The following is a 25,312-nucleotide window of genomic DNA, read 5'->3' as shown; positions in this document are numbered from 1 at the left end:
GGTCTCTGCATTTATGTTCATATTTAAAGGTGTTTTTCTCTTTAATTACTGGCCATAAATAGATGTGAATTATTGGTGAACTGCCATTTCTCCGTCGAAGTTTTAGTAGAATGTGAATTAATCGTTTTTGCTGGGTCAATATATCTAATCTCAATATCTTGTCCCTGCTGTATATCTCTTTATTAGGATTGGGAAGTTTCTTCTATGATGGTTTGCTAGCCATCTTGTACCTAGCAATACGTGGTAAATGGTAAGATTTTTGTTTTCTTTGATGTCTACACTGAATTTAGTAGATTTTAGCTATTGACCCATGTGTGAAGTGGTGTTTTACTTCACTGGATCTAAGTTGGGGCAGATTTTGGAAAGCCTTGCTCTCTTGCAGGTACTTGGCTATAAAGACAGAGGATCATTAACAAAATTCTGCCGGCAAATTGCATTCTTATGTGTAGATTTGGATAACAGTCAAAGTCTATGTATTGATATTTTAGGTGATTTCATCATTTTATTGGTAATTCTTTCTGATATTTTGTCTGTTTTAATTGAAGGTAGCAAATGTTAAAGACTCATTGCATCAGTTGCAAATATAATCTGAGTAGCGTGAGTTGGGCTTAATCTTTCCCGATTTAGCATATATATTTGCATTGCTTGGGAGACCTTATCTTTAGTATGTGGTTTCTCTCTGCCTGACGAATGTTTATACAATGTAAAAGATGCATTGAAATTGTTTCCAACTTTTAAATATTTATTAACCTATGACTTCAGAAGTTAGAAGGACCACTAAGATCTTCCTCGTTTTGTCAGAAGCCATTTGTGTCATGCACATTTGTCGTGAAATGGGCCACGAACTTCTGTCTTTTCTGGTGAGGTTGATTGCAAGAGCTTAAGGTAATTGTTGGACTTCCACTCTTTATCTATCATGCGGGTGTATGAAATTGTGAGATTGATATTCTAAAGAATCTCGTATGTTCAGTTGAAATATCTTTCCGACCTATCCTCCTTTGTTCAAAGATGCATGCAATAATACTTATATGCAGAGATGCCCAACATCATTAGGGTCAGAATGCACTTTGATCCAGTCTATCCTCGCCACCAAATGCTTTCCTCTGCATATTTTATATATCTCTTCTTGTCCTATACTATTCTTGGTTGCTAGTAAATGCTTAGACCTCTTTACTTGCACCAATGCTGTTTAAAATCCAGTTATAGTTGTTAACTTGATAGCTCTACGAAGATGCGAGCATGCCCGTTTTCCATCACCCAACACTAACGGCAGCCTGCATGCCCCCACCTTCCAACGAAACCACCCCACCCCACCCCCCCACCAAAACCCAACCCCCCCATTCTTGGGTGGGAATTTACATATTGTCTCACTTTATGCCCAGGTTACTTAGACTCAGCAAAGGTACACTTCACTGGCTAAATGCAGACTCATTCAGTGGGGAGAACTAGTTGGCTCTTGTATAACAATTTTGTTCTAGGGCCAATTGAAAGGTTATAACAGAAACCTTATTGGTCCTACTTTTTCGGGCAGACCTGTTTAAATGCAGAAGAGTCCATATGATAAGAGATCAGGAGGTTACTGTATCTTGCATAGGCTTAAGTTATCCTTTATCCTCATGGAACAGTGGTTTTCCTCTCCATATTTGAGTGGCTTCTACATTACACTTCTTTTTGGATCCTTGGCTCCCCAGCTGTCCATCTTCTGATTATCTAATCAACCACTTATAAGCAGGTGCTATCGTCCCAGATAGTTTAGGAAACTGTAAGCAGATCCTGAACCTTACACTCTACACCATTTTGGAGGTTTCACAACTTGACAGCTATTTGGAAAAAATGCCATTTATGTTGAATGATCTTATCAGCAAAATTGGCACCACTGGTCGATGGCAATCACTTGCTTGATACATGCAGATGCTGTCGCTTTTAGGTTTGGTTTCTATGACTGCCAATCTACAGTGTCATGCTTGTCTGATGAGCGTTAAACAAAGAAGTTTCAACATACTGTATCCAAGTGGTAGAAAGTATATTTTACAGGGGAAGATGAAGATAGAATTTGAGGGAGAACTGAAATTATAAATAGAAGAGGTTTTTGTGAGTTGTGCAATGATACGATCTGATCATGTAGTTAGCTCTTGCTTAGTTTATCTATTGTTTTCTTTTTTCCTTTATCTTCAAGCATGGATGCAAAAGTTCTGTATTACACGAAGACGACTGAATTTGTCAGGTCTAGATGGAGAAGATGAGCAAGCACGGATGGGATCTATTGCAAAAGTTCATGTGGGGAGATGGACTGTGTGTTGCTGCTCTTCTTGCAGTGCAAAGTATATTTGCCATATGCAAGTGCCCACAATCAGGTGATCGTCTGATTTTCTCAGGGTAGTATTTTTCTGCCTTTTCATTTGGTTTCCAAAGGGGAATTGGTTATATAAAGGATCACACGACCTGGAAGGAGGTTCTATGTCAAGACTCCAGAGTGAGGCCTGTAAGTGAACGTACAACAAACGTCGATGCCATTCTTGTCGGATTATGGAAGTATTTAATTGATTCCATTGTGGAGAATGACCAAAAGATAAATGAGAAAGGGACTCACTCTTCTCTTTTCTGCAAATTGATGATTTCTGTGCCGACAATTGATGATTGGAGTCCATCTGATGTAAATCTTTCCCATGATTGGATAATTTGAATGCTGCAGTTTGGCTTTTGCTCGATCCATGTGATGTTTTTCCACCTTGTTTCAAGGGGTGGAGGCCAATGTCGATATGCAGGTAATAAAAGTCAAATAGAAGAGATGAGCATGCATCGATCGGAACTGCTAGAGAAGGTTATTTTTCTGAGATGGACAGTATCTGCCTTTTATTTGCAGCGCCAAAAGGCATCGTGTCATGCTTAACTACGCTTAATCATTTTATTATTTTCTAAACTTATGATCATTTATTTAGCTTCTTCAAATTTTTAATTAGTGATATAGTGAACTGCAGCGCTAGTTGAATGGGAACCGTTAATTGTGTCTACATCCTAATTTCAATGTTACTCCAACCTCCATTCACTCCCACTTTCAAGTTTTTTTCAAAAATGTAAGAAGCTTTTGAGTGTGTTTTTCCTTTATTCTTATGCAACTGTTCAAAAAGTTTATTTCTACATGTACATGGCAATAATGCACGAGATAAATTACGGTACAAACACGGTATCTTGTAGTGCAAATTCGTGTTAGTCGTGTTTCTGTAAAAGTATATGTATTCCACGGTTAATTTGACTTTCATCGTTATGTGCATGCGTTGTTAATTTCTTGGCCTGTAACTTTTGCAGTGTGTTCCTTAATAATTATATGGGTTCAAAACCATACCTGCTAATCATATGTTCCTTCGGTATCTTTCGAGTCATCTATGTGCTTCTTAATTTATCACGTAAAAAGGTGATTTTTTTTTAATGAAAAGAACATTATCGACTAGCTAGCTACTTTTGATATGCATATTATTATCTGAAACAAGTGATATTTTTTAGGGGGTTGCAAAATGGACAGCCTAAAGTGGGGACGCCCAAACTTGCTGGTTTGGTCCGATTTTCGGGAGTGTCGGTCCGGTTCCCAGTTCCTAAAACTAGAATTGGTGTCTAGGCGGTCTGGTTCCCGGTTCTAAGAAGGAACTGAACCGAATCAGACCAGACTGATAGTAAATGTGAACTAAACCCTAAGTGCACTTCATTGACAAAAATGAGTAAAATGTGAACTAAATCATAGGTGAACTTCATTGATAAAAATTAGTAAAATGTGAACTAAATCCTTAGTGATCGGTTTTATTGGATTGGATCCGGTTTCCAATTTTGGAAATTGGACCGGGAATCAATCACCCTTAATATTTTCAACTTCCTTTTTTCGATGTCTCGCATGTTAGAAAATTTCTGTTCAAATGATTAAAGAAATAGAACACATGCTCAATGTATATCCACTCATCTCACTAATAAATATAAGAAATACGTACATCTAATATAAGAAATACGTACATCGAAAAAAATTTGAATTCCTTGTATATCTATCTTTTTCTCCCTTACATCAACAGAATATTCATCGTAAACTTTGGCTCTTAGAAAAAAATGGTTGAAATAATTTTTCTTGTCTTGTTATTCTCATCATCATGCCTTTGGCACGGATTTATCACCGGTTGCCAACTAAGGATAAATCGCATGGGATCCAATTGTCGATGTCGCATGTATTCTCTTAAAATTGATCCCTAAAAGTTGAGATTATCTTCTTTTTTGCTGTTTTATTTCTCGAGAAGTCTGGAGATTGGTCGGTGATCGTGTTTTGTTAGGACAACTTTAGAGGGAGAACTACCAAATCCTAAACCTATTATACTTGTACCAATTCAGTCTTAAACATTTTAATTTGACAAATCCAGTCATTTGCCAATGTAGTCCATCTGATTGATTTTGGTCGGAAATTACTGACATGGACGCCAGTCAGCCAGCCAGCCATCCTACATGGCACCGTCGATGCTAATGTGGAAAATTTTTGCAATTTAAAAAAATTGATTTTTTTGAATTATTACTATTTATTTATTCTTTTCTAATTTTTTTCCTCTCTTTTGTTTTGTCTTTATTGCGGTTGGGCAAGGGCATGTGAGCCCTCATCAACCGCCGGCTTGGCCTCCCCTATGGCCATCGAGGGCGGCCTTGCCCAGATAGGGCCCAGCCCTCTCCAGCCACTTGCAAAAAGGTCAAAAACAGAAAAAGGAACAAAAAATAAAAAAAGGAAAAAAATCCATAAAATTTTTTAAAATTTGTTTACATTAGCGCATGTACGCCAAATAGGACAGCTGGCCTGACTGAACCGCCATGTCAATGTTTTCTATAAAAAATGGTCGGAAGGATTACTTTGGCAAATCGTCAAAAGGTTTAAAATTAAATTAAAACAATCAAGATTTAAGACTGAAATCGCACGAATGCAATGGGTTTAAAACTTTTTTGGTAATATTCACCAACTTTAGGTAATTGCTATCAAGAATTGCAGTGACCTTCTCTACGCTCAAAAGGAAGGTAATTCGTTCAGTGCTATTTATGAACTGCTAAGACCATCCTAAGAATGCGGTTCATTCAATGTTATTTATGAGACTGACTCCATTTATTTCATGAAAGATGAATGATTTAAAAAATATTTTCTTAAAAAATAATTAGTCAATACAAAATATTTTCTTTATCAACAACAAATTATGTCTAATAGTTTACCTTAGTCAAAAGCCAAAAAACCTTAGAAGTCCGTCAATAACTTCGTCCAGCGTTGGGCCTGAAAATCCTCGTATTAACGTAATTTCAACTTAATCCAACTATTCGACTAGCTCAAAAAGAACTATGATACTTCGATGCAGGAAGTGTATTTAAGCACGGTCTGACAAAATCATCGCTATTAATATCGCGAGTTTCTCCATTTCCGGGCTTTAAAGAGCCATCTCATAGTTTCCGTCATGAATCTTTGCAGACCTCTAGCAAGATCATTTCTCAACTGACGTATGCACTGATCAGGATTTCTCGCATATCACATTCCAGCATAGGACCAATAATCTACCTTGCAATAAGAAAGAAAATGCGAATTTACATCAGCTGTCCTTCATTGCTCAAAGTAATCACGCCCATGAAATCCTCTTGAACTGCCAACACTCAGAGACTCGACTCGGGGCAGATAGTTCCCAGCTCCTAAAGTTATCCACTTATTTGTCTCGAAACTGCTCACTGAGTTCTGAGAGAGCCAAAGATCTCCAGTTGCTGGAACCCCTACTTCAAGGAGAATGATCATCAGTTACTAATTCATATAGAAGAAAGTTAGCCTGTGAATGCAGCTAATGGCTTTCAAAGGCAAAGAGCTTTTTTGAAATTCTTTTTTTCTTCTATCAGAAAACCTATTAGAAACTCTATAGATTGTCAAGAAAACTAAAGTTACCCAACCATCCAAAGCATGCCAGCTGCATAGTCACTCGGTTCAAGAGATCTTCGGTAAAAGCAGCAGAATTGGCAGTGTGATTTTAATTAACAGCTGATGGGTTTCCAAGACCATGCAAAATAATTGAAATGGGAAAGATTCTACTTTGGGAGCCAAAACACAATTCCTTTGTGGAATTGCAGGTACTAATATATTCACCAGCTGTTTAAAAAAAACCAAATTTTCAAATAAATGGTCTGACTGGTCACTTTTTTCTGATTACTTATAAGCAGGAAATATACCAAAAAATCTAAAGCATAGTTTGGACAACAAATGGATGATATATTCAAACAACAATGCATTCTTAAACAAATAGCACTCCAGTAAGCCTCAACCTTGTGCATACTAAAATTTTTCGACTTACTAATCATTATCCTTACACAGGATAAGAGACAAGACGATAATTGCATATGTGCATGGGCAAGAAAGCAGGCTCTAGGCATACCAGCGAAGTTTCAAAGGTTGCAAGTGGGGAGCCTGCATTAGTGAAGTAGGAAGCAAGATCAACATTCAAGTCCTCATACATGCTGATGAAAGGATGACCCTGTGTTTCAAATCAAAGCAAGAAAGAGCACCCTCAAAGTCAGTATGCCTGAAGTGCAGATACACTAAAGACAGGCAATTGAGATGACTTGATGACCCTGGTGACTTTGTGCAGTGGCACCAGTCACCTTGAGCGGTCGAAGGAAAGAGGTTTAATCCCCTTCGCTCAGTATTGGGTTTAGGAGTGGCTTCTATGTGGAGACCACTAGGGCCACTAAGAGATACCAAAAAGTTTTTAGAAGACATAATGAATATACCATAAGTTCACTTGCAGACCATCTATTCTTTGGGTCCTGCTGTACACTGCGAAGAAAAACATTGCAGGGAAGAAATTAGGTTTTGCATAGAATGATGACAGATTAACGAGATGAAAAACAACTCAACTTATATTGCAATTCAATATGTGTGTACACTATGTTGGAGCAGCAAAAATGAGAGTTAGCTATGCTCATTCTCAACAAAACTAACTTCTCGATCTTTTTTTTTTTTTTTTTCTTGGTAACCGAAGTGTCCGGGCCAGTTTGCGCGCACCTCGACTATTCCTCGGGGGAGACTAGCACAGCAACCCACCGCCATGGCCCCCCACTTAAATCACAAGTGCTCAGCTGGGGAATCGAACCTGGGACCAGTGCGCCTAACCACACAATCCCAAGTACGCCCTAACCAACTGAGCTACCCATGGGTGAGTACTTCTCGATCTTTTAGTGCTTGAATCATTTTCAAAATTCTGATATGGATATGATACAACCAACTTCAGATCTAAATTAGCCAATAAGCACCTATTGATCATGTCAAGTAGAAAATACACATCACATCAATACCTTGCTATTATGCTAAACTTTGATCTTGCATAAAATAGACAAAAAGGCCAACTCAATCCATTAAGAATGGAGGAGAAGATATAGAAGATTTACCAAGCAGAGATAAATGAGCAGAACTCGCTAGAGAATTGATCAGAAGATGCCGAAGGTGGTGGATGATCGACGATGGCTTCCATGAGCTCGTAGAAATTGGTCCATCCTTCTTGTTGATCAGGTGGTGTATATGGGAACTTCCCTGTTGCACACTCTAGCAATACTAAGCCCAGGCTCCAAATATCACTTTTGTAACCATATTTGTTTCCGATGATTCTCTCAGGCTACAAAAAATGTGAGGAACAAACATGAGAATTAAGGGTAAGGTGAAAGGGGATATATATTCACATGAAGGGAGAAGCAGCAAAAGAATATTAGTGCATGTTACTCACAGACATATAGTTGTATGTGCCGACAAAGGTATTAGCTTGTCCAGATGTGCTAGCCATTATAGCACTCACACCAAAATCAGTAATCTTGACTTCTCCTCTATGATTTATCAACAGATTAGAAGGCTTCATATCTCGGTGTATTATGTGCTTCTCATGATGCAGATACAACAAACCCTTGAGCACCTACATCAATTTTCTTGTATAGGTTGAAAAGTCTCACGGAAGAGAAAATAGAATAGAACTGACTAATCATATAGATGATTTGCATCTTTTTTCACCTGCTTACAAATGGCCGCAAGGAATGGCTCTGGAATAGTTTTAACTTTTCTCAGAAAATCTGCCAGCGACCCTCCATCCATGTACTCTAATATAATAGAAACGGCACCATTATCATAGAAAGATTGGTAGCAGACCACAACGTATGGACACTGCGAAGATTGATTAATTTTGAGTTCCTGTGCTATCTGCCTTCTTGCAGACTCCTCAACATTCATTTGGATGACCTGGATTTACAATTGAACAGAAAAGCATGAGAAATCATGCATCGGAACGTGTGATCATATGATACCAAACATTAGATGGTATTGATAGCATGTAAGCTTCATAATGCAGTAGCATGACAGAAGACTCTTCCATGTCAAAGCGACGTGGAAGCTTCTCCAGAATGGGAATAGGTCTTCATCGGAACATGTGATCATATGATACCAAACATGAGACGGTGTTGATAACATGTAAGCTTCATAATCTAGTAGCATGACAGAAGACTTCCATGTCAAATCAACGTGGAAGCTTCACCAGAATGGGAATAGGTCTTCATCGGAATGTGTGATCATACGATACCAAACATTAATGGTGTTGATAGCATGTAAGCTTCATAATCTAGTAGCCTGACAGAAGACTCTTCCATGTCAAAGCAACGTGGAAGCTTTCTCCGAAATGGGAATAGGTCGTGACCAGGAGCCCAATTACATCATTCAGACACGAGTAAGTGGCTAAACTCGCTATGTTAGTTGGAAAGTATAACTGTAGAATCTGTTCTCCCAAGATATTAATTATAGCAGCAAAAAAATTTGGGATAACAGAAAGCATAGTCACTGTAATATTTAGTAATGGTGCACTAAGTAAAAATGGGAAGCTTAAGCACGCAAGTTGGTTACAATACCTTCAATGCGAAAAACTGCCCAGTCCATTTGTGTTGGACCAATTGGACTATTCCGCCATTCCCCTTTCCGATAACTTTAATTGTGTCTATGTCCGCTAAACTCAGCTGGTTGTCTGTTGGCTTGATAAGGGGGGGCTGAAACAGACACGAGAGTATGCATCAAGAGATTACGATATTCAAGGCACAAAGTGAATATTCTTCAAGTACTATGATCAGTCTGAACATAAAGTGAGAGACCACAAAAGATGTTCAAAATGAGACAAACATGCACACCGTTTCAGTACAGAGTATCGAATTACTCTAAAACAAAAGCTGTGAATCAGCTCAGCTAGGAGCTTAGATAGCTTCCCCAATCCAAGTGAAACAAATTAGCGTTAAGCAACTCAGCACACAGCTTCACTGATAAGCTAGAGCTAGATAATCTCTGGCGAGGCTAGCATTATAAAGATCTAAGATTCTAAGAATGAAGATATGTCTAGCCACATAATGAACTCAGACGCTTATCTATGGGGAAAAAAAGAGAGGCTTTTCTGCGTCCCCGATATTAAGGAATTCCTTCCATCTCAACTGGAGCTTCTTCCCACGCTATAGAGAGTTCACCAAACCATTCATAATAGAGGAATTGTAAGAAACACCTGAGATGGTACAAACGAAGACGAATGCAGGAACAAAACGCCTAGATCGACGGGAGAAATGTAATGATCATCCCACCAATACACGTGCACAGGAAATATCTACCGATGAAAACCACTTAAAAATTTTGCCTTCAATCTCGAAAAGCGAGAACCGTCAGCTTCCTCCCAAGCCGCCTCAGTATCCAAACCAGTTCAGCCAGATGCGAGGACGCAAAAGAAACCAATTCAAGCAAAGTAAGATCCACCAATTACATTGAGCAGTTCGAATCTCATACCGCTTCGACCTCGCTCTGCAACACGACCCGAAACCCGTCCCTGTTGACGAGCAGGTCGCCATCCATGAACGTACCGCTCTGCGTCCTGACACGACGACACCGGGGCGCCAGCCAGATTCAGACGAGCCGATCGGCGAATCACAGGGACCGAGCAACAATGCACGCGATCCACCAACACAAAAAAAAAAAGAAGAAAGAAAGAAAAAAACGCACTTCGAGAGATCGAGAGAGAGGGAGAGTGTTTACAGGAACTTGGCGAAGGTGTCCTGATCGGGAGGAGGGAGGGAGAGCTTGAGCTTGAGGTTGGGGTTCAAGCCCGCCTTCTTCATCGTGGAGGAGGACGGCGGCGGCGGCGGCGGCGGAGGAGGAGGAGGAGGAGGAGGCGAGAATCGGAGGACGAAGGGGGAAGACGATGGAGAGAGAGGGGGAGCAGCAGGAGGAGGACGAGGAGGAGGAGATTAAATGAGAGGGGAGAAAAGTGGTTGGTGACGACCGAAGCGAAGACCAGTCACGCCTCCTTCTTCAATCGCCGCTGCTGCTGCTGCTTTATTAACAAGAAAGAAAGACGAGGACGAGGACGACGACGACGACGACGACCACACCTTCTCCCCCCCCCCCCCCCGTTTCGATCTTTTTTTACCCGCGCAAGTTTGACTTTGACTCCTCTCCCTCTCCCGTTAAAAAAGTTGAAAAAGAGATGAGGGTGTCGCGTGCTGAAATTTATTACGAAAGTACAATTGAATTCTAAAATTTTTTAAAATATATAATTAAATCTTAAAATTCGTTACAAAGTGCAATCAAGTCTTAAAATTACTTTAAAAAAGGTTCAATCGAGTCTTAAATCTCGTCGAATTTATTTAATTAAATCCTTCCGTTAATTGCATTTTTTAAAAGTCTTGGGGGCTCGATTGCGCTTTTTGAAACAAGTCTTAGGGCTCGATTGCTCTTTTTTGATAAATTTTAGAAGCTCGATTCGCTTTCTCGATAAGATTTAGGATTCGATTTCACTTTTTTTTCTTTACCCCGCGCAATTTAACTTTGACTCCTCTCTCTCTCTCTCTCCCTCTCGCATTAAAAAGTTAAAGGGGATACGTGCGTGTGCAATTGAATCCTAAAACTAGTCATGAAAGTGCAATTAAATTCTAATATCTGTCGTGAAAGCGCAATCGAGTCCTAAAACTTTCAAAAAGTGTTATCGCGTTCAAGTCTTTCCCTTGATTACACTTTTTAAAAATGTTAATACTCAATTGCACTTTCGTGGGCACTTCAGGATTCGATTACACTTTCGTGACAAGTTTTAAGGTTTTTAATGTATCTGTCTCACAAGAAAAAAAAGTGAAAATTGTCGACGAAGGACTCGAAGACAAAATGTCTAATCGAGTTTCAATTTTTTTTCAAAAATATATATTTATTAGTTCAAAATAGACATGTTTGTCCCTCATGATTCAATAATATACCCACATTATCCTCTCTTTTTTCAAGATCGAGCTCGAGCTCCTTCATGAATTGATTATAGTCGAGTTGAACTCAAACATGTCGATTCTCCAGTGTAATCAAGCTTGAGTGGAAATCTGAATATTCGATCGAGCTCAAGCCGAGATTTTAGCATAGAATATAAGAGTCCAGTCGAGCTCGGGCTCGACACTATATCGTCTCGATGGCAATTTTAATTCACATCATGAGCAGCATTGACCAATTGGTTTCCTTAAATGATAAGTAGCTTTGTAAGCTCGATGTTCACATAGTTGACGTGCCAGTCCAAGGAAGATATTTATTTCGGGTGATTTAAATGCGCAATAATGCAAACTTCCCTCCCCCCTAGCTTTGGACGATGCTTTTCCAATTGCCATAATCCAATGTGATGCCCGTGCATGCAAATTAGCAGATCATTGCTGAAATCTAATGCTACATATTAGCAGGATAACATCAATAATATAAAAAGATAAAAAAAAAAAAAGGAGAGAAATCGAACCCGCCGAATTGGCGTGATTGGTTGTGGCGTCGGGAAATATGTCAGCTCTCGCCCCGTTTAAAATCTCGTAAATTGCGTGCAAATTACTCTGTATCGGGACCCTTTGTACGGATCGAAGTTTTCAAACTTAATCGGTTGATGCGGATGGAGCGGTTTGAGCCTCTAGGTAATCCGATCTTTTTACGGTCGCGCTTGTTTTATTAAAGGAAAAAAGGAAGAACCGTGCAATTATTATAATGCCATATGTTCCTCCATAATTAGTGGCGTACTAGTGTAAATGGGTCGAGGATCGAGTCTAGGGAAGTTGGAGGATAAAGCGTGAAAATGAGTTCAATTGGCATTATAATATATGGGTTGAGTATGACCTTATTTTCCTTAAAAAAATTGACTATCTCTAAAGCTCATCGACCCACAACCGCCCCCAAGTTCAAACTCAACTTAATTACAACCGAACTCGAATCGCGCACCCTTAAACACGAGGCGAACGGCTCCTCTCTTCTCGAGAATTTATACAATCCCTAATCAGTGTATGGACAAACTATTTCTTGAGCACAAATTTAGATTGGCCTCAATGGGAAAATAAATTGAAATACCTAATACCGTACCTTCACGGACCAAGGATCACAAGATCGCCCCTTTTCATTCCATGGTGACGGCATGATTGTATCATTCAAGCCTCTTCTTTTCAAACTTTTCCCCCACAAAGGTCCAAAGAAAGCTGCAAAAACCATAGATGGACCAGAACGGCTGGGGAATATTCAGAGTACCTAAAAGAGCCGGTTATACTCTTTGTTATGGCTTCTCATATGTCATGACTTGGTCCCTTCATGGCAGGTATCGGGGCACATACTCATTTTTCTTTCTTCTATATTTTCAAGGGATAATGACATAAACAGTCCCTGAATTTTGGCCCAACGTGCAATTTGATCCCTGAACTTTTAATTTGTTCGATGTAGTCCCTGAACTTTAAGCCAATGTTCAATGTGATCCCTGAACTTTTAATTTGTTCAATGTCATCCATGAACTTTTTGTACATGTTCAATTTAGCCCCTGAACTATATGAAAATGTTCAATGTAGTCCCTGAACTTGAATTAATGGAAAGGACTGCATTGAACATTTTCATATAGTTCGGTGACTGAATTGAACATGTACAAAAAATTCAGGGATGACGTTAAACAAATTAAAAGTTCAGGGACCACATTGCACATTAAATTAAAGTTTAGGGACTATATCGAACAAATTAAAAGTTCAGGGACCAAAATGCACATTGGGCCAAAGTTCAGGAACTGTTTGTGTCATTTTCCCTATTTTCAAAGAAAGAGAATCGACATGTGATGATTTATCGGAAGCTGCCACCGGTACGAGAATGATGCATATCAGACACTCGGGAAGTGACAGCCGGACTATCGTGAAATTCGTACTCGAGCGCGGAATAAATTCGAGGGAAAACAAAATTCGGTATGTCGATGGAAAACAAATAAATAAATAAATGAGAAGACAGAGGAAAGGGAAGCCATGTGATTGAATGCTGACCTCTTGCAGAAATTGAAGGGTAAGAGATCTAGAAGCGTTTGACATGAGGGGTCAAATTGCGTTGCGTGCATCCTCTGCTTTCTTCCGGCCATGTGATTGAACGTTGACACTCGCGAGTCTTGTGCATTTCTCCGCCTTAGACTTTAGAGAGCAGATGCACCAACCGAAAAAACAGGGAAAGGATTTTTTGCCATGATGATGATTATAATCAAGGCAAAAGGCAATGGTGAGAAGGGCAATTAGAGAGTTGCTTATGATCGGCAATGGGTGATGATTTGAAGGAATGAATACGCCGTGTGAAAGATCCTCTCTCGATATTGAAATTGCGAGATTCCCTGTACTCTACTCGCGTGCGCGGATTGCGCATGGTCAACGATAATAACGTGTTTGGTTTGGGTCTATAGCCCCGGTGCACGGTGTATCGGGATAGGGTAGGGAACAAGCGACGGTACTTCGGTTAAGAAAGAGATAACCGATTAGAATATTATCACATCGTCCACACCCGCTTCCCAACAAATTAAAATGGATGTCAAGTTCAACATGTCCCACTTTGACTTGTTTTCTTGGTCTAGTATCTCGAGCTCGACAGGGGAGATGCTATCAAGTTGAATTACCATTACCAAAAGGAACAGTAACAAAAATTTAATAGTTGAAAATAAGTGGCATGTTGATTGGAAAAATGATACAAATGATCTCTGAATTTTAGCTTAATGTGCAATTTGGTCAATGCACTTTTAATTTATTTGATGTGGTCCCTAAAATTTAATCTAATGTTCAATATGGTCCTTAAACTTTTCATTTGTTCAATCAGGTCCCTGAACTTTTGGTATGCGTTCAATTTAGTCCCTGAACTATATGAAAATGTTCAATGTAGTCGTTCCATAAGTTCAGGGACTATATTGAATATTTTGATATAGTTCAGAAACTAAATTAAACACGTACCGAAAGTCTATGAATCACATTGAACAAATTAAAAGTTCATGGGTTACATTGAACATTAAGCTAAAGTTCAGGAATTGCATTGAACAAATCAAAGTTAAGAGGCCACGTTACACATTTGGCCAAAATTCGGGGACTGCTTGTGCCATTATCACCCTGATGACTTGACATTTATATATCCTTTTGACGTTCCCAAATTGGAAAAAATAAAAATAAAAATATTGAATTAAATTGAAAGGGAAAATAGAACAAGAAGGAGGAAAACAAAAGCTTGTGATGCAAAAAGTGGGCTTCGTCTTTACTTTAGAACAGTACGAGTGAAAATAAAATTTAAGGAAAAATAAAATTGAAAATAATATATATATATATACTGTCATTAAAAACTGAAAAGAATTAAAGAATGCAAGAGGAGTAACTTGGGGCACGACCCGATGTGGTCCATGGACCTTGCGGGGCCCACAGGTAACGCCCGCTCTCCCATCCGTTGGGCCATCCCATGCCGTCTATTTTCTTTGTCCAAATTTTCCATGTCTGGTGACAATTTAGCGGGCCGGATTACCCAATCGGCATTCGACACGTGGCGGAACGCGGTAGACGCTAGGCCCGTCAAATGGGTGGATCGGGATGGGTTTGGATCCGGTCGAACCCGTTTTGACCCATTTGCACGCAATAGGAATCTAGTGATCAATACTCGACCTCAACATATATTGATAAAACACTTTCATATTTAACACAATTTTTGAAAAATAATACCCAAACTGAGGTGAAAGTACAAAGTGAGCGAGCTCGAGATCAAGTTTGAGGGAGAGAAAGAGACTCATAGAGGTAGGTTGAGTATAAGAAAGTTGTGAACCCGTATAATACCAATATTATTTTGAGCTTTATCCATTTATGACCCATTTACAAAATATAACTAACTCATATAACAATTCGACCCATCAAATACCGATTAAAAAATGGATTTATAACCGATTTTAGCAGGTATAGCTAGATGCCTGAGCCTTTCTCTCTTGTTACCCCGCTGTGCTGATTTTAACAATTATACTTTGCATCTCTTACTTTATGCCAAGTTCCCTAATTTTATGCGTTGGACTACTGGGAAGGTAGATTATTCAGAATTTTCAAAATGTACTCACGCTTGCACTTTCGAGTCAAATCTATCGCTTTTTTACGTAAGTTTAAACATATAAATTGACCATAATTCACTAACTCTAGTAACGCCACGTGAACATGCCATGTCTCTAAAGTATCGCGATCACGATGAGTTCCTAATCGCAAGTATCGCGTTCTCGCAAATGTAACTTCAATCGATCAGGTCTCTTGCTTCTAGAAAGGAAAACAATATTGCAAAGCTACGGTAGCAAAGACACGTGCGGTTCACACACGTGCTCACGGTTCACACGAGCCCATTGCATATATGCCGATGGATCTTGAGGATCCCATATGAGCCCCGCATGATCCGACGACGGGATTATCTACTTTCACTCGAGTCGGGATCACATATCACAGGCTAAAAATTGTCCCCTCGAAGAAGTAACCTACCATTTTTAGAGCCAACAAGAAAGCGAGCCTGACCGCAGCTAATCGAAGGGTCCACCGTCGGTGGTGGTTGGAGTCTTTGACTTTTCCGGTGGGAACAAAAGAAAGAAGCCGAGTCACACGGTCCCTCCCTGCGACCATTTCTCCGAGGTTTGCCCTCCGGTCGCCATCCACGTCCGGCGAAACGCAGCCCAAAAAGCCCATTGACCCGGGGCCGGTGCGGTGATCGATCGATCCCATCGAGTCGAAATCCTCATCTTCTCGAATCCGCCGTCGGGAGGGCTCGAGCCTCGAGTTTTCTGTACCACGTTCCTGGGGAACCGGCCTTGCACGGGTCGGGTTTAAGAAAGCGTAATCCACCCAACTCTATGCACCGCCGACGATACTTCGACGAACGCAAACACGCGATCTCTTCCAACGAAGCTACATTCTTACTTTTCCCTACCGAGATGGAAGCTAACACGGTCAATTCAAAAGAAGTTTGCAAAACGAAACGTCATTTCCATGGATGAACACAGAAGTAGGTAAAAACAACATAAGTCCCATATTAAAATCCCAATGATGGCCGACCGGGTTGTCGCGGGCCAGAAAACTGAAACGCAAAGGTTACCCAACTCTCCTGTTTTTTGAGTCACACAGACCAATCGGATCTCGTCCCTGCACGTCGCACGTCAAAGCCAGCAGAAGCCAGCGTTGAATCTCCAGATCCTTAGGCCAATCCGGGCTGCAGCTTCAGCTACCAGATTTCATGTGAAGAACAACTGATCATCCCCAGGTGGATGAACTATTCATTTCCTTTCGTCCTTTCCATTAATGATTTCCACAGTGGTCGGAATGATAAGCTTTTATCATTGTTTATCCATATGTACGCTTGGCCAAACTGTACACGGAAGATACGTTTTGAGCGAGCCCGACAAGCATGTACACCGTTCTTCTCTTTGCGTGAACGAGCAAAAGCAGGACGAGGAGAGACCCAGTACTCGATTCGAACTGGGCTTTCAGTTTTCAGTTGTTTAATGCTTGTCATTGAATACACTCCACCAATTCGCTGAGATCCCTTGTCTCGGGTTCTCTTTTTCTTATCTCTTGAATTGGAGGGACAAGAAAGGCTCCGTTTTTGAAGGATTGAAACAGCCCTCGTCCTCCCTCTTCTTCCCGCAGGTTCCGATTGCTCTCTGTGTCCTGATTGCTTGATCTCGTGGTAATTGTCTCTCTGGCGATGATTTGGCTTCTGGGTTAGGTAGAGTCGGCCTCGATGATTGATGGGTGTGTGGAGATTTTTGTTTCCTTTTTCACTTCTTGTTTTTTGATGAATTGGGTGTTCAAGAAACGCGATTCAGCTGCCTTCTTTGCTGTGTCGGTTGTGTGCTTGGTTTGAATCTTCCTGTTCTTTTTGCCAATTATAGCCCATGGTGTTCAGGCACTGGAATTTTCTGATGAATTGGGTTTACAGACGATAACTCAGTGGGCGTGTGTGAATGGATTTTCTGAAACGTTGAGTATATTAAGTAGCGGATTCAGGGGTTTCATTTAGGTGTTTGTATGCGATTAGAGCTCGTGGTGCTTAGTGGCCTCTTGGGTTCAAGAAGTCATCTATTTGCGGAGTCTCGTTAGCTTGTTTGCTTCTATGTTTCTTTGAGCAAATGAAGATCCGGAAACTGTAGCCAGAGTTCAACAAGCCTTTGATGTGCCATTTGCATTAGATTTCCCTGAGTTCATAGTTGCACAACATTGCGTATGGCAATTGAAAAGATTTTATTGCTTAGCATCATAAAAGCTGGAGGGAAAGATGCCACGTAACTCATAGAATGAGACTTGTGGCTAGTTTTTACATTTTTTCCCTGTAGATTATGCACGACGGTGCACGCTCGATGCTCGTGTAATCAGCGGCTAGTGACATGGTTTTCCTGTTGGTAATATCTATTTCCTGCTACTCACCTCTGGTGAGGATGAACCAATGTGCCATTCACACTCCTACAGAAACGAGACATGCCCAATTTACTGAAGGACTGATAGGCCTGCAGTTCTAGAAACTAGAAAATGAGTGGTTATCCTTTTAAATGAAAAATAATCGAAAGAAACATTGATGATTGTCTTATTTTGCAGCAATTCGTCGACATTCAAACTCATATTTCTATGTATCCTAAGAAAGCTTACAAAGTTTGGTGTGCAAGGATTTTCTAAATTACGGAGACTATATCTTTTCAACCTATAGTAAAGAAAACTTTTGAATTCTGAATTTCTCATTTTCAGAGCATGTTACTTTTGAAGTTAGAAGCATCTTTGACTGCCTAAGATCAGTGGGAAATTAACATCAATGAATTTCCTCAATTATTTCAGTTATTCTAGGAAGCAGAGAGGAGTGAGCGCATCAACCTGCCAGATATATTAGCACGCTAAACATGGACAAAAGTATTGACTTCCTGGTGTTTCTCATCTGTTGTCTTTGCTTTAAGTAAATTTGTGTCCCAACCCTGGCATTGTTTCTTTTACAGTTCATTGATATCTTCTTTTGATAAAAGCAAATCGACGTCAATTAATTTACCTTGGTGGACTTTTCTATTTCTGCGTGGACTGCACTAGAATGATTTGTGTACCGCATAAGCCAATTACTGAGAAATCTTACAAGTGATTGTAGAACCAAAAATTCAGAAGCATCGTTGCCAACACACACATCAGCGATCTAGTTATAAGTAAATGCAGTTGAGCCTCCTCATTGCATTTTGGTTCGAGCAAATCATCATCGTTTCTGTGGCAACGTCCAAATTGAAAATTAAAGCTGCCAGATGTTGATTTCTGCTAAAGAATGATTTTGTTCAACTTTTCCACGGAGAAGGATTGAGCTTTGGCAAGTAAAACTTACATTATTATTACTACATATGAACAGATGCAGTCACCTTTCCTATTGGTTTTAGATTTTACGAAATCATGGTAATGTTCATGACAATAAACCTGCAATGAAGCTGCCATTAACTGAAAATTTTCTACTGGGGACTCTTCGAGTATTTATTTACTTGTTTCAGTTTGACATTTGAACTCATAAATGACGTCAAATGCTTGTGGGCTTTGTTTACCAATGTGAAAGTATGAATCAGAAAAGCTAGGGCTCCTACCTCTTTGCGATTTATGTAAACTGACACTGTTTGATCTTAAAAAGAATTCTGTGCTAGTAATGAAATTAAGCGGGATGTACTAGGAGCCACGTGACCAGCCCGCTTGGTAGGAAGGTTCTTAATCATTTTTTCTGAAGAGATTACCTGACATTAATTGCATTTCCTGATGTCACAGGTATATCCATGGAGGAGACAGAGGGTTTAAGAAATGCTGTTGAGATGGCTAGTTCAGTTTCTGACAAGCATCTTGATCTTTTAAGGCCATCAGCTCGATATTTTTCGGGATCGAAAGGTGTGCAGTTTCTACACTGGTGCATAATGACATTGCTTCTATTCAATAACAAAATGCCGACTTAATCTACATAATCATTATTTTGTCCAGTGTCATGGATTAAGAAAAGTTTTTATTTGTTCTGGGTAAGGATTTTCTTGACCCGTCAAATCAAATGTGCAATGATCTGGTTTTAGATGTTGCTCTATGTGTATTACTATCATGTACTGGTATGTCTGATCCCACTATTAAAGCTAGGACTCCAAGTTAATGTTTCTCATATATTTAACCCTGTTGACAAGTCTTAGTTCAGTTATCACTGATAAAAGAAATAAGGAAAAACCTTAGTTTAGTTAATGCCGTTACCTTCTCTGTTTCGAGTGCTTGCCTTTGCATGTGCGTTGTCGCGGTCTCCAATGTTAGTGTTTTAATCAACACCAAGAGAATGGAGCTATTGGAGACAATCTTGTAACAACACAGCTTTGTCTTTTATTCTACTATTTGGATGTTTATTTCCTGAGGAACACGATGGTTCACGGCTTCTGTGAAGATAATTTACTCAGTTGTCAAAGGCAGGCAGTTCCCCCTTTTTCTTCCCCTTGCATGTTCTGTTCTTGCAATTGGCATTTAACTTTGGTCAGCAATGTTTGATTCCACATTATCTGGGTGTTTCGTGATCATAGTAACTTGTCCTTTAACCAGACGTATCGGACCATCAAAGAGGCAAATATACCCTCATCAGAGATGCAGAGGATTCCCAGCTAGGCATCTATGACAAACCTCTACCGTGCTTTGGGTGCGGGATTGGATGGTTTTCGTAAGTATCTTCTGTTATTTTTTGTTCCTCGCATTGGCAATCTCATATCTCATGCATACATCTACGTTCAGGTTCCTTTTGGGGTTCGCATGCCCTGTGATGTGGTACTACGCTGCATTTCTCTATTTTGGAAACTGCTACCGCAAGGATCCTAGAGAACGAGCAGGCCTCGCTGCTTCTGCTATTGCTGTAATCTCTCTCTCTCTCTCTCTCTCTCTCTCTCTCTCTCTCTCTCTCTCTCTCTCACCCTCCCTGGCCACCGCGCGCGCGCGGGTGGGTGGTTGTATGCTGCCTTTGGATTGCCTTTCTTAAGAGTTGCTGCTGGTTATTGAACTTGATTTTAAGGCTTCAGCATTCTGGAGGAGTTTATGTTAGTGGGACTGATTTTCGATGTCTTGATTGAGTTAAGTCTCATAGATTGCGGTCAGTTTGCTTTTTCTCCTTTACTCTCTCAAGTTTGATCGATAATACCTAAAGACAAGGAAGGGGGACCTAGTGAGGATCCTCTCCCCAGAATAGTTTGTTTCATATATTGTATTGATGAACATTATAAAAGAAACGGCCCTCAAGGTATTTTTAATGTTATTGAAGATGACTTGGAATCAAGGAAACCAACTATTTTAGAGGTGAAATTGTTAATATGACTTTCTTTGTGGCAAAAGCTTTTCGTTCTAGTAGTCAAATATAGCAAAAAATGTACTAGCGAGTTAATTCTACACTCCGACCAAAAAAAAAAAGAAGTTAATTCTACACCAATGCGCTTTTAATTGATAGTCTATCGTGTGGAGTGTTATAGACCGAATTTTGCTTGCATGTTCCACCATGTTTCTCTTTATTATTTTCATGTAGAGAGTATACATCTCAGAAGACTTTGCTACGGTGTAGATTATAGTACCATCTGTTAGAGTTGGAAATTCTTGAAATACTTAGTCCGACTTTTTATTGCGATAGTATGCAAGTATTCACGAGGCACATGTAAATAGAAATTCTTGCAGGAGCTTGGTTGATAAATCATCTTTGAAGTCTCAAATAATGATGCTGTTTACATAGTTGTCGTAATTGGCCATTCCAAAGGGAATTCTTAGGCTCCGTGACTGATGATACCACCGAGCAAATAAATCTCGAGATGATCCTTTCTTTTCATGGCAAGTGTATACAATTTGGATGGCATAATTACGTGGAGAGCATTGTGGACTGAGCAGTGGCATTTTCTTTCGCAGGCGATGGTATGCTCGGTTGTGCTGCTCATTGTCATCGCATTTGTCATGTTCACCAGGTGAATTTCGATCGCCTCACCGAGGATTTGTTGATCTTGGAATGAAAATACTCGAAAAGGGAGAAGTCATATACGTGTACATAATTGTTTTACGGCCAGAACGTGAGAGCAAGGAACTGGAACTCGGCGCCAAAAGTGACGCCGTGAACTCACGATTGTAGCGCTATGAGAACAGTTACATACCAAGGGATCTCAGCCAGACAATACTGATAGAATTATAAAATTTGTCATTGCTTTTCTTCTACTTCTCTGTTATCTTCTTGTGGCTTGGTTGGAGTCGTGGCAAGAATGCACAAGGATTGACAGATTGGTTGATTCGGGTCGTGTGGTATTTTACGTGTAATATGCTCTGTAACATAATCTCGGGAAGTATAGAAAATATCGTTCAATATGCGGTTTCAACGACTTTTAGTTGGTTAAAACTCCAATGTCAAATGCAATTGGATCCACTCCCAGTGCCTCGATCACTGTCAGATTCTACTGTCCTGACCCATTAGAATAGCAGTGTCATTCAAGGTCATACTAATGCTCGCTGGAATAATATCTCCTTATTTTATTTGAAGTAACGATGCTACATGAACATGCTATTACTTGTACCAAGAAGATAGTAGCGTTAATTATTAGGCTTACTCGAAATTTGTATTGGCTTGTGTTTATATTACAAAGTGGGGAATGATGTCTTACCGATCACAACTGTGTGAAAATTTTCTTTGCCTTTTCTTGTACTTCGTTTTCTTCTTGTGGCTCGGTCGGAGTTGTGGACAGCCTTGGCAAGAAAGCACGAGGCAGATTGACAGATCGATCGACTTGAATCGTGTCGTAACTGATGTGTGCCATGGTCTATTAATAGTGTAAATTTGGCAAGAACAGAAACAATCATTCGATGCTCAACCTAAACGACCTGTAGTTGGATAAATTCAATGTCAAATCTACTCGGATCCGCTCCCAGCCCCATCATGTCTTGATGGTTCCCCAGATTCCACTTTCCTGACTTTATTAGATCCAGTTCAAGTGACGACAACCTTTCTGCCTTGATCAGCAATGGAAAGGAAAGTATGTTTCTGGTTCATCAAGGTGACACTACAGGAAAATGACAGTTCCTGTCGACTTTTTGTATCTCTTAGATTAATCCACAAATCACCAGGGGACAGCAACATGGCTATGAGTCACATTATTGGAAAGACGGTTGCCACAGAGAGAGATTATGTTAAAGAACAAGTTGCTTCCAAATTTCCAATCTTCCATAAATCATCAAACTGAACATCGCCAATAAAGTGCCAAGAAAGACTGGTAGTACTGAAGTGGTTCATAAAGGATTTCATATATTCAAGAACGAACCAAGTTGTCAAAACAAAATCGACAAAATTCTCCTCACATTGCTATCTCTCTGCAGATAATTTGTCCAATAACTCTTATCTATATGTCCCGATCATTCTCTGGATAAACTCCCTCTTCCAAAATTCCCACCCAAATCTGGGGTACAAAGCAAAATCCTCTACCTGAAGGCAAACCTTCCTACCCAAAAATGCCCAAAAATGTTCTTCTGATAGATTCGCAAAGAATGCACTAAATGAACAAGTCGGCAGCTATGTGGTCGCATACGAGAAATGATACGCTATGGCGCGAAGTTTTCACTAGCCAGTCACCAAATATTTCAGTCTGAAGCGACTAGACGAACATTCTTGCTGTCAATAGCGAACCTTGAGCTAGAGTTTATCTGCAACAAGAAAGCAAGAAACGAGTGCTTAGAAGTAGCTTTACACTCCACCAGGATTGAGAAATGTGATCTCATGACTCTCACCTTCCGTTCAAGTTTCTCGCTGAGCTGGTTTTCATCTTCAGTAATGCCGGACTGCTTGACAGCCTCCATGACAAGTTTCTTCAGTTTTTTCATCTTCATCTTTCCATCTGGGCTCTGCTTCACAAGTAGAGTGGAATAAATACCTCCAGAAGTGGTAATTTCGAATTCGGTAAAAAAGCCACAAGACTAAACTTATCCACACATTTCACACCATAGCTGTGGACAAACATTGAATAATTGACAACATGCTGAAACATCAAAAGATAGAAAACTGACGAGACGAAAACACTTACAGATTTTAAAGTGGATTTAATCAACTTCTTCCACTTTATTTTCTTCTTGCCATCTTCATTTGGATGACAAGCATCCTCCTGGTTTTCTCTGGCTGTCGCAAGATGCTTGTCTTTCTTTACTTCTGTTTTTTCAGCCTGGATGACTTCCCCATCCCCAACCTCATTGAGATTATCATGCATTGTTTTCTTCTTATGATCGATTTTATCAGATCCGTCGTGTTTTCTCTTTTTACTTGACTGTAAGTTTCCCTTATCTGCCTCGGAATTGTCGTGTGCATTGTCGCTTGTAGAAATATCCTTAATCTTTGGTTCTTCTACGTGTTCACTGTCACCTATGCTACTTTTCGAAGCGTCTTCAGGAGGAAGTGTTGCAGGAGAAGTAGATTCCTGTTTTTGTTGAGGTTGTTGCTTCGAAGCATGGAAAGCTCGTGCTTTTGCCTTGTGCTTTTTCCCTTCAGCATGTAGGAGCAGGGTCTGCTCACTAGTGGCCTTCGTGTTGCAAAGACTGCACAATACCCAAATGCTGAATGAAAACCACATCTCATCTCAAGTGCGAGGGACAATTAGAACAAACTCGCTTAATATTCTTTCAGCAACTTAAACAGAAGTAATCAAGTTCTGGCTTGTAAGTGATGAGTGCCAACTTTAAGAGTGCAGCCCAAAGCTGTGTCTCCACAACACCAACTGACAGTCCTATTCAATTTCAAACTTAAAAAAACACTTATGCTCCGGTTGTAACACAAACGTGACCAGTCCGTTCGAATGCCCAATCTGCATCAGTATTCCTCCCCGTAACCATAAGAACAGATGTTGCGAAATGACAATACAATCACATAGCCGCATATAGGTTAAAATCAGCATAAAACTCTATACCTGCAAAACCATGGAGGCCGTTTAGTCAATCCGACCGTTATGTCGAAATCAGGTTGTTGCTTCCCATCTTTGTTGGGCTTAGCAGGCGTGCCATTCGAAACCTTTCCTTGACCCTTAGGACCGTATTTCTCCTGCAAATCAAAGCACCCATCACATCACGCGCTTCACAAAAGGAAACGATGGCCAAAAATAAATAGGAAAAGCCATAACCCAATACGATGGATTCAACAGTTCGATCTAACAACACGTGGAGCACTTAAACAAAATGCGCCCGCGAGCAACACCAAAGCTACTCTCTTTTTTTCGCCACTTCATCGGTAGCTAGAAGCACTCCGGCATGCCATACCCAATTGGCAGAACGACACAATGCTATGCGACAATGAACTCGAGCAGGGAGAAGACTCAAAAACAAAGAATCCCGAGCAGAACGCCGAGGAACACGAGACATCAGAGCAAGAATGCCGACGGGACAACCGGGGACAAGCGGAAACGTTCTCAAAGATCTAATCTTTAACTCCTCCTCGACATGAAGCTAACAAGACGGTCAAGATTTTCCCAAACAACCACGCGATCGAAATGCGCAAGAGACGCACCGCTTCGGTGATGCACTGGGTGTGGCCCTGCACGCTCTGCTGGCTGAACGTCTCTCCGCAGTCGATGCAGGACAGCTGCAAGATACACGTGGGGGAGAAAGATCGTCAGCACAGCCGACACAGACAACACGCGTTCGGAAACTGAAGGATCCATCTTCCTATCTTCCTTCCTTCCTTCCTTCCTTGAGACAAACCTTACCTTGAAGGCGGAGCAGACCCGGAAGTGGTTGGGCAATTTGGGCTTCTTGAGGTTCTCGCCGCAATCCTCGCACTGGAACCACACCATCCTTCTCTTCTCCTCCTACCCACCCACCAAATTTCTCTGAAGCTCCGCAGCAGAAAATGAAGGAAGGAAGAAGGGACGTGACGTCGAGGTTTTAGGGGCCAATTAGGGTTCAACCCGTTGGACGAGGTTGCCTCCGAAAATTTAAAACTAAATTAAAATTAAATGTAACCATACAT

General features: G+C 40.4%; 3 protein-coding genes across 18 annotated transcripts; 1 reads left to right on the top strand and 2 right to left on the bottom strand.

The window, feature by feature from the left end:
* Positions 1 to 5,379: 5,379 nt before the first annotated feature.
* Positions 5,380 to 10,280, bottom strand: LOC115671233 (mitogen-activated protein kinase kinase 2). 6 transcript variants are annotated; one of them, XM_056320907.1, is made up of 10 exons: positions 10,076 to 10,280; positions 9,830 to 9,914; positions 8,920 to 9,054; positions 8,036 to 8,260; positions 7,758 to 7,940; positions 7,426 to 7,649; positions 6,769 to 6,814; positions 6,418 to 6,512; positions 5,935 to 5,993; positions 5,380 to 5,766 (listed from the first exon to the last, which is right to left on the bottom strand). In XM_056320907.1, exons 1-9 carry the CDS (start codon positions 10,156 to 10,158, stop codon positions 5,969 to 5,971), a joined length of 1,101 nt encoding a protein of 366 aa, XP_056176882.1. In that variant the 5' UTR covers positions 10,159 to 10,280; the 3' UTR covers positions 5,380 to 5,766; positions 5,935 to 5,968. The 6 variants fall into 6 exon arrangements, with proteins under 6 accessions (XP_056176882.1, XP_056176880.1, XP_030448605.2 ...); XM_056320905.1 differs by having other exon boundaries at positions 5,380 to 5,763; XM_030592745.2 differs by lacking the exon at positions 5,935 to 5,993 and having other exon boundaries at positions 6,414 to 6,512.
* A 6,069-nt stretch (positions 10,281 to 16,349) lies between these two features.
* Positions 16,350 to 21,681, top strand: LOC115671180 (uncharacterized). Of its 10 annotated transcripts, none has more exons than XM_056320915.1 (7): positions 16,350 to 16,588; positions 18,154 to 18,225; positions 19,102 to 19,218; positions 19,900 to 20,014; positions 20,086 to 20,203; positions 21,235 to 21,290; positions 21,390 to 21,681. In XM_056320915.1, the coding sequence occupies exons 2-7, from the start codon at positions 18,216 to 18,218 to the stop codon at positions 21,394 to 21,396; spliced, it is 423 nt and encodes a 140-aa protein (XP_056176890.1). In that variant the 5' UTR covers positions 16,350 to 16,588; positions 18,154 to 18,215; the 3' UTR covers positions 21,397 to 21,681. The 10 variants fall into 10 exon arrangements, with proteins under 10 accessions (XP_056176890.1, XP_056176894.1, XP_056176893.1 ...); XM_056320912.1 differs by lacking the exon at positions 16,350 to 16,588 and adding an exon at positions 16,597 to 16,974; XM_056320911.1 differs by lacking the exon at positions 16,350 to 16,588 and adding an exon at positions 16,597 to 17,014.
* A 903-nt stretch (positions 21,682 to 22,584) lies between these two features.
* On the bottom strand, positions 22,585 to 25,212 carry LOC115671179 (UBP1-associated proteins 1C). Of its 2 annotated transcripts, none has more exons than XM_056320910.1 (6): positions 25,050 to 25,212; positions 24,851 to 24,925; positions 24,258 to 24,388; positions 23,385 to 23,889; positions 23,092 to 23,208; positions 22,585 to 23,007 (listed from the first exon to the last, which is right to left on the bottom strand). In XM_056320910.1, the coding sequence occupies exons 1-6, from the start codon at positions 25,134 to 25,136 to the stop codon at positions 22,945 to 22,947; spliced, it is 978 nt and encodes a 325-aa protein (XP_056176885.1). In that variant the 5' UTR covers positions 25,137 to 25,212; the 3' UTR covers positions 22,585 to 22,944. The 2 variants fall into 2 exon arrangements, with proteins under 2 accessions (XP_056176885.1, XP_030448514.2); XM_030592654.2 differs by having other exon boundaries at positions 23,092 to 23,205.
* Between the last annotated feature and the right edge of the window lie 100 nt (positions 25,213 to 25,312).

This window comes from Syzygium oleosum, unplaced genomic scaffold, assembly GCF_021117445.2.
Source record: "Syzygium oleosum isolate NSW1041296 unplaced genomic scaffold, Sole_v2.1 Sole_v2.21, whole genome shotgun sequence".
Classification (NCBI taxonomy): domain Eukaryota; kingdom Viridiplantae; phylum Streptophyta; class Magnoliopsida; order Myrtales; family Myrtaceae; genus Syzygium; species Syzygium oleosum.
Note: the sequence above shows the minus strand (reverse complement) of the source record. Positions and strands in the feature narration are given on the sequence as shown.